Genomic DNA, 9,554 nt, shown 5'->3' on the forward strand with positions numbered 1-9,554 from the left:
AAATGCATACGCGGCGCTTGCCTTTCCTTGTTTGGTGATACCAGCAACTTCGCTTGTAACAGTCGTCAAGCGCATCGACCAGCATAAATTTGTGGCAAGACATCAGTGCTTCAACACTTCACCACCACAGGTCATTTGTCAAATTACTACCCAAACAGTCTAGGTGGAAACTGATATCAGTTGCCAACCATATCCTACAGAGCCTCTAGCCGAACGGTGGTCTTCTCAGGAACTGCGGATTGCAGCCCAAGTACTCCAGCTCTACGTAATCGTTTTATTCTGTAGACGTCCTCGAAAGCAATCCATGATCTTTCGCGCTTGGCTTCCACTACAGATCACGTCATCGCTTTGATCCAACCAGACAGGTATACGTAAAACCCGTCCATCATACAGAAGCCATGTTTCCTGATCGATCATTTCCCCAGGTCATCATCGACAGCATGATATCAGTGCTCAACACTGATGCTTCACTGCCGTAAAACTATGATTTATTTGGAAGATTTACTGTAAAGAAAAGAGTAAAGGTGGACGGGGAAGGGACGTAGTGCTGGCTTATCACAGTCATTCCGACGTGCCTACACCTCCACATACTCACTCAGGCGATCTGGATAGAAACTGACAACAAGAACGCCAGATGGAAAAATCGGCGCGCGCGCATGAGTGCGGTTAGCAGTAAACCAAGTGAACGCCAGCTTACGTAAATGCCAGATGTGAACATTTCATGAGATATTCGTCTGACTGTCTAACGTATAGCCAGCGGCGACTATGAGAGTCTTATGTCAACCGATCGACGGTGGTTTGTGCAGCTCACTGGACCGGTAAATTCAATTAGCCGATAAGAGTTATTTTTGACTTACTGCGGAAACATGTATATCAGCGGTGTAGATGAATTTGTTACCTTTGCCTGGAATCATTCAATGTAATGAGGATTTTTCAGGTGAAGTCGATGAGTACCGTTACCGTTCGAAAGCTTTCAACAGTCTAGACATACATTTTACAGAAATGTATATGCTGTTTTGTTATTGATGTAGAATAGTTGCGTGATTGTTTCCCTTAATTGATTGATTGATTGGATTTAGCACGCATAAAAAAAGTCTCCACAAAGCATTAAGGAATAAACCACAACGTTGCTAATGCATTGGGTTTGGACTTTTTCACCCATATTATGTTTTTGTTCGACTAGACTTTCGTGCAGACAAGAGGTATTCCATCCACTTTAGCGGAAAAATGTGGAACCAAACTCATACCACTTGTCTTTTCAGCAACCATCTTTCTAAGTTTACCTAATCTTACCGACGAGGCGTTGATGAGTACGGAAACTACGCAGCCTATTCCAGTTCTGGACTCCCTTCGTTTGTTCTTCAAGACGTTTGTCAAATTTCCAGCACGCATATAAAGGCGAGGTGGATCAGTTCCGTTGTTCGGACCCGATCATCGCCTCTCGAATTCCCCTGTCATGGCTTCGGCAACCTGGCGGTGTCCTAAACCTCGTGCTTTCTTGCGGTGGCGTGGCAGTTAGGCACCCGTAACGGTGCTACAGTTGATCGATTTTCTAAGGAGCCCATGAGGTTAAACGTTTCCCGTTTCTTTCACATGTCATATGAGCCCTACTGCGGTCTGACATACAGTGACAGTACATTTCTCTTCACAATTTTACTTAGCCGCTCAACTCCTATGCGACTTTCTGGACCGATCGGGCCGAAACTGGTGAAACTTCTTCCCATACTTATATTGACTTTAGGGGTCAGATTAATAGATCGACCATCGGATGAATTTGTCAAGCTGTGGACACCCTATTAGGAGGTTTTCAGGGTTCACTACATCGGCACGTGTAATCGGCTTTGAATCGTATCTCAACTCTTTTAAATCAAGTGAAAATCAAAGTCTAACAGACTTTCGTAAGCTCTTGTTGACGCGAATGAAGAAGCAGAGGCGACTATCGTATTTCGGTTCACGCGAGGGCAGAGGCAACCCTTAAAGTTGATAACGGATGACATATGTTGATGATATAGCAACAAACGTGCATCATTCTCAGACATAAATGATTTATCCCGGGATATTGGAGAAGGGATTCACAGTTTCGCAGCGGTCAGGGTCCGATATTGAGTCGTTTCGTTGCATTTTAAACTCCCCAGAGATCTGCAATAATGCAGCTGCCAGGCCACCGGTCCGTGAATGTTGGTTGAGAACAATGGTTCTCACAAGTTATACCAAACGTTATTCTAATATCTGCTTTGACGGGACATGGGACTTCTGATCCAAGGGCCTATTCCTATCCTGAATGACATCAGAAAGATGGCTACGTACTATAGATCCGTATACAAAACACGAGCAGGATGAACTGACCAATCACAGATAAGGAATACCCACGCGATTGCCGTCTGTGCTTTGTCCAACGTGAATACAAACTGTTCATCGACGTGGAGGTGCAATTGTTGCTTTGTTAATATAAATCAGCAACGGGTGTCGGCAACCACCAATCACAGATAAGGAATACCCACGCGACTGCCGTCTGTGCTTCGTCCAGCCTGAATACAAACTATTCATCGACATGGAGGTGCAATGGTTGCTTTGTGAATATAGATCAGCAAAGGGTGTCGGCAACAAAAATCTCCGTTTCTCAGCCTTGAGATATTTGATTTTTCAATTTGGTTTTCATGAGGGGCTCAACTGAATCTCTCGTTTGTGATATTCTACAACTGAATGTGCTGCACACAGGCCGACAAGGTTGCTGAAAACTCTTCGACAGCCCACGGCCGGTTTCGCCTTTCTTGGGGCTCATCAGGTAGGCGCAGTCCCCGAGTTTCCGTCAACCTTATGATCTACTTGAACTCATATACACTCATTTACAGAGAGACTCGTTTGCATTCAATAGATGACTTTCAAGTAACATCAAAAATGATCTTGTTGTTCAAGCATTCCGTCCCTAAAAAGAACTTTTCGAAGTTGTGAGCGGCACAGTGCATACTGAAGTCGATTGGCTACTTTGTGATGGAAAGTATGTTAAGTGATTAGCAAAAAACCTGTGACTGGTGAACCACAAACGATTATAGAAACTAAAATAAACGAATGATTGATCACCAAGTTTGTGAGAGATCAATACGGACGCAGCTTGAATTGTGGTTCAATCAAGCTATGCTCCTCATACACCGCAAAATTCTCATCCATATTTGGGTTCATTCTAGAGATCAGTTCATTGCAGATTATTCCAAACCGTCGTTTGTTCTCACGCATTATCGAATGACTTCCAGGTGATGCATTTAAAAAGCAGTCAAAAAACGCGGCTACATCTGAATCATACCGCACTGAAATGTAGTAATTGTAAGACTTGTACGGTTTGAATAATCGGCTATTCTCTCGAGATAATTATTGTTGGTCCGCATGCAAAGCGGGAAGCAGTAAACTCGAATTGTGTCATGCCGTCCCTTGTAGACAATCGATATTTCGTTGGGACGTGTGACCTGATTAAAAGACCTTACGCAGACAGAAATATCAGAAGATATTTGCGGCTCATCAAATGTTGGACACGTGGATGGATGCCGTGCTGGGACGTCAAGCCGCGGCGTCTCTGTCCCCCCGGTCGATGGAGTCCCGAGTCCCCGAGCTTCTGCCTCACGCTGTATTATGGTCAACCCCACCGGAACAGATGTCTCTATTCGTCCATACCATTTGTTAGGTGCGTTCATAGGTTCCTCAGAGTATATGGTTTCAGTGTATGAACTCGGTTTCCAACACTTGGGCTCCACATGCAGGCTACTGTTGTGGGAATAGGTTGCGGCCATGGTGGACCGCATGCCACATGTCACAGCGGCGACTATTCACACTGGCATTTTACTACTGATAAGCTATCAACTCACCTACACGGTTGAGAATCCATAGCAATCATCGTCTTTGATATGATCGACAAACACTGATAACTGACATCTACAATCATTATACAAGTCGACAGAACTGGTTTGATCAAATCCCCCATCTATTATTGCATAGCTCTAAACGAGTTGGTAAATCAACTGGTTGATTTGCTGTGAATCATCGACAGGCTTTTTTCTGAGACCAAGAAATACAAACATGGATAATGGGTGTCGCTGATTACCAAGGAAATTTTGGTAATATATTGTTGTGTCTCGCTGAATTGTAGTGTAATTCTGTATCGATCCCTTGGCTTCCTGCTCCGCCCACTATGGTACATCAAAAGGCACGGTAGCTCTGCACAGCCCTTTATGGAGACAAAGGGAAATTATTACAGCTGTATTTATAGGGTAGTCACAGAGTGTTCCACAAGATCGTGCCAGAATCTCCGAGAGGGGGAGAGATGCGTCAAGTCAAAGATGCTCGACTCCGATTGGCTGGCATTCTGACCAATCAGGGCATGCGTTCGTTCGGCCCGTGTTCTGCACGTGACACATCCGTCCAAATGATGTGATGTTCGATTATTAGGGACGGCTGGCTTTCGAACACTTATCGTTTAATGCAACCAACTCCATTTTGACGTATTCGTGGTCATTATAAAAAGCGAAGTGATACGATATACGTGTTTACCAAGTTTTCATTGCCCTTGTGGTATTGCTGGGTCACGTGACATTTCACAAAGTTGGCAAAAACGTTGCCGTCATTTTCAGTGATTCCTCTCGATTCAAGCAGCCATTTCAGGCCGTTTTTTAAATCTAGTAGCAGACAACATAAGCTATATTAATTTGTTCGGCAAACACTATTTTACCTAGACCACGCTGCTCTGGTTACGTTCAGCAACGAAAATGTTTTACGTCTTTAATGTTCTGAAGAATTTCAGCTGTATCTCTGTCTAACGAAGCTGAGAAGCGAAGACTCGAGTAGCCAGTCACGTAGCCTGACCACCTGATGTGGTTACCCTGAATGTAGAATCGGTGGCATCGGTGCCCTGTCTACGTGAAAGCTAATCACATTGGTGATCAGCCAATCTTTGTAAAACCACTGAAAAGACGATTACGGGTTCCGAATTCTCAGAGTTTCATGAGAATCGCAATGCTAAATAACAATGAATAAGGTACTTCTAGGAATTTCAGTATAGACTAGCTTCACTGACATGAAATATCTTCTGGAGACTGGAAGATTTGTTTGGTTCGCTTGGCCTCAAAGTGAAATTGCACCAAACTAAACGTAATGTATGGACCTTAAGAGTGACAAGGTTTCTAATGATCTAGCGAGGGTGGTACCATGTCACGTCTGTGTGAAAGTGTCTGCGGTGAAGTGTTCAACTTCTGGCAAGATGGTCGCACATTCCAAATTCTCTGAGTTTCGTGAGATGCTCATTGTTTAATATGAATGAATACGAACGAAACAGGTGTACCGACCTTCTAGGAGTTTCAGAATACATCGGCTTCACTGACTGCATGAAATCTCTTGAAAACTGGAAGATTTGGGTAGTTCGTGTGGCCCCAAGATCATTTGTGCAATCATGGTTCGACGAACTTTCGCGGCAAACAAATTTGGATTGTAACCATTGGAATCCCAAGATCAAATTTTAGTTTAACTCATTGACTTTCTCACAGGACATCTCGATAGAACAATCTTGATGAGCCGACAGGAAAGCCAGAGTATCTATATACATCTGACGTAACTCACCATGCTGTATGTGAGCTGAAAACACGGAACACTACTTGCTAGAGATGACGTGCTTACCCTCAACACATTTCAAATGCCAGGTTGAGTCATTCAGACGATTTTATCGATCCATCTTTTGAAACCACATAGGATGTGGTGCATTACAAAACCTTTTGTTCCCCTTCATATCGTGGGCGAATAGTTGTGCTAACATTATGAGTTCACAAGACAATACAGTTTTAATTATGTTAGCATCCGTTCAATTCAGATGAAACTACACCAACCCACACAAGATGTATGAACCTGAAGGGCGACAAGGCTCTATTTAAGCTACTTAAAAGTCAGTACCTCGTATGGATGACCCAAAAGTAGGGATCGGAATAGAGCCTACCCTAATGTCATGAGTAGCATAGCGGAGTTTTCCTCAGAAAACCAGATACCAGCCCTGAATAGAGTAGGAGCCGCTTGCTAGGAAAGCAAACGTAATGTCTCACCCTTGAGAGGAGATATAACACGGAAACAACTCACTCAGGTTGAAAATTTGTCATGAATCAGTTCTGATGTTTCAAAAAAGCAAATCTCCGGAAAGTAGGTTTAGGGTAGATAAAATATATTACCTCATTTACCAACTGAGTTCTTATACTTGTTGACAAGACAGGTTACAACAATCTCTCAAGAAAAAGTGTGTTGCGTCCACAAAGTTTTCACCGTGAACATTACACAATTTCTATGACATGGCGTGTTTGCTTCAAGTCTGTCCAGTCCACTTTGTTTCTTCTTAGGTAAACAACTGTTCTAAAGGTTTCCTTCTACTAGCTAACATAACCACGGTTAGGAGGTAGATATGACACCAATTGGCTCATTTTAGTTTATTATGCCTGCACCTCCACTTTATCGACCCGCTATCACGAGTTAGAGAGATAGAATGTGGAGTAAAAACATAGGTTTTTAATACTATAATCACTATTCAAGACTCTTGGGTAAGTAGATAGATAGTGCGCTCTACGAGTGCGCACAATTTACACATCCAATTGATTGTGCATGACAGACATGGGTATCAGAGAGGACGACAGTGGATCTGATGAAATGGAAACCAGCGTTTGAGCAGGAGGCGGTTTGAAAAGTCCCATTATGGGGGTTGCTTGACGCATCAGTCTATCAATCGTATCTGGTCTTGCGATGGCATTGATACAATTGTTCCTGGAGCACGTAGGTACACGTAGGTAAACTGGACTTGGTCCGAGCGCACGTTCGTCGTCAGACGGAATGGAATGTTCGACCAGACATCCTCGAACTGGTGTCCAAATTGGGGTTCCCGAGGGGAGGGCTTGATAGCCGGCCGCTTGGTGTGTGTCTGATAAGGCTCGCAAACTCTCCAGTCCGGTAGCTTGATACCCACCACGTTGGGGCTTGTAGTTTCGCCGGCCGAGGATGAATCCAAAAATGATAGCGACTGGAACACAACAAGCAATTAAGCCTATCGCGATCCGGAGAACTAACATATCCTTGTTGGCCCCAGTTTCTGGCCGAGGTTTGACGGTTGGTATCAGCATGCGTAGAGCTGTGTGGAATTCGCCCAGAGAAGCTGTAAGATGGTTGTGAAAAGATGTAAGATGTAGAACCAATTCTTGCTCCTTGGCTTTTCAAACAGGGTTGTCACTATTGATTCATGCGTATTTGAAATTACTCAGATCAGCTGGTCACGAAAATAGAATCATGATTCAGCCTGATTTAGCCCATTGGACGCCAGTTTAACCTGTTGTAGAGGAGCGCAGTGGATACAAAACTGGTTGCACTCATTTTTCCAAGATTAAGATATCGCATTTAAGATATCGCATTAGTTACGTTGCAGAATTTCTTGACAGTCGATTCCCAAAATGTTTCTCAGCCATTTATCGCCTGTTAAATCTTAGGTGGCGGCGTATGGTTTAGCCCACAACATTTCACATCCCTTATGTGGTTGGCTAACGGTGATTAGGGGTTTCTAGACGCTTATTGGTTCGCATTTCCCAAGGACACTCCAGAGGCTCTATGCCTAAAACCGTAGATGTCAGGCAACTGGATCAGGGATAAGATACTGCACGAAAAATACCGAAATCAGTCGATACATCAAAAATACCATCAACAAATGTGCCACAAAAATGACTCATGACCTTAACCGACGCATCAGATATATCCACTGTGTGAAGAACAACACGCTTTCTGCGGAGAAGAACTACCAATCAGAGCGAACGATTTCCGTGGAGCGATGAACCGTGCATATGAAATAGACCAATAGAATGTATAATCTCACGAGCGAAGCAAACAAACAGATTAAAGGATTTCAAAGCCACAAAGCATCACAACCATTGTATAGGCCAATCTGGAGAAAGAACGAAAACTGCTGAATACGATGGCGTCCGTTATACCAATCAAATTAAAGACAATCATTATACGTAGGAACGCACAGGTAAAGCGTGCATCCAACATGCTCAAATAGCTCAAAGTATGATCGAATAATAGCGTTAGTTTCTACTTGATTGATTGATTTGATGTGCTATTCAATAGTTGGACATTCCTTTCTGATAACAGTTGATCAGTCTATCCACCGACATTTCCGCAATCAGTGGTCCTGATTCAACATTGGTGAAGATTTACGTAATTTTCAAGTAGGCGATCTAATTGTACATTTGTTCTAAAACTGTATTTTTCTTTACTGATACATTTCCTCATTTCAACTCAAAGCAAAGTCAGCACACGGCGGTGGCTTACACAACTGAAAACTAGGTTATAGTGTCATCGATTGTGGCCTCGGGAATTCCATCGCGTTGTTTACCAAGAGCTAGTTTTGTTGGGTTGATATGCGTTTTGGTTACTTCTTTTAAATTCAAGAATACGGTGCTTCAAAGATCAGATGCACAAGTTCTATCAATTCCCGGTCACCGCTGCTTCCAGAAGCAGGTTTCCACAAAGGGAACAGTGAACCAAATGCAAGCGTGATGAGAGACCCATCAACACATAGAGCTTTCCCAGCGTAGCTCATGCTATTCAACTGTAACGGTGAATATTACTGATGGGGGGAAAGTAGTATGTATCCTCGTAACTCCGCTTCGCCTCTCTTGAAAACTGAAGTCTGTTGCAGAGTTCGTAGAGTCGCATTTGCTTGGAATTGAGCAACAGTCAATAAATATCCAGGAAAGTTCAGGAAGACGCGTTCGAGGAGAAAATTGATATTCAGTTTTTGTAAACAAGATGCATATGAGAGTTTTACTCCCCTGTCGAATAATCTGTAACTGTTCACTTGGCGCTTTCTAATAGATAACCCAGGAGTAAAGGCCTTCATTCTTTCACAAGTAACGAGAAGGTAATGTGGATTATTGACTGAAGATGATTCACTGTAAGCTCTTTTATCTCAAGTGAAGCCGAGGTGTCGGTGCATACTTGCAAGAAGCGGAACTGAGAGAATAGCGGGAATAAAACGCAATCCAGTGTCAGGTCTAGTTATCCGTTCATTATCGGTCAAGCCGGATCTTTGGAAAGTCCCATGGTCGGTCAAAATGTGTGTAACCGACGCATATGTTCGCCGTACTGTGACTAGTCTCAGTACGTCTGACCGAATACACGTGTTCTTGGTCAAAGACGCGGACTGTGCTGAATCATTCACCTTGTTGGGTAACAACCAGCTTTTCCACATTTTGCTCTGTCCTTCAACTATGCTGTTCAACAGATCCTGACCAGACTGTTGTTCTGTCCGATTATTGGGTGCGCCAGTTGTTTGTTAGCATTCTACTTGTTGTACACCTGTTTGCAACGATTTCACGGCGCGAATTCCAAAAAGATTTCGTCAATGGTCGTCAAATTTTTTTCAAAGGGCAGCTGGTTACACGTGGCTGCGCGACCAGTCTCTGATTTAGAACTTTGTCTCGATGTTTCGTCCCAAAATTGTTGAATAAAGGAACTAGGTTCGCCAAACGTTTTGAAGCAATAATTACAAC

General features: G+C 43.4%; 1 protein-coding gene across 1 annotated transcript; it reads right to left on the reverse strand.

The window, feature by feature from the left end:
- Positions 1 to 2,046: 2,046 nt before the first annotated feature.
- Positions 2,047 to 9,253, reverse strand: T265_09715 (hypothetical protein; the record flags this gene model as incomplete). The annotated part of the gene is made up of 5 exons (XM_009175876.1): positions 2,047 to 2,197; positions 4,338 to 4,443; positions 6,980 to 7,165; positions 8,687 to 8,866; positions 9,001 to 9,253. 5 exons carry the CDS (start codon positions 9,251 to 9,253, stop codon positions 2,047 to 2,049), a joined length of 876 nt encoding a protein of 291 aa, XP_009174140.1.
- Positions 9,254 to 9,554: the final 301 nt, after the last annotated feature.

The sequence above is a fragment of the Opisthorchis viverrini genome (genome assembly GCF_000715545.1).
Source record: "Opisthorchis viverrini unplaced genomic scaffold opera_v5_305, whole genome shotgun sequence".
Classification (NCBI taxonomy): domain Eukaryota; kingdom Metazoa; phylum Platyhelminthes; class Trematoda; order Opisthorchiida; family Opisthorchiidae; genus Opisthorchis; species Opisthorchis viverrini.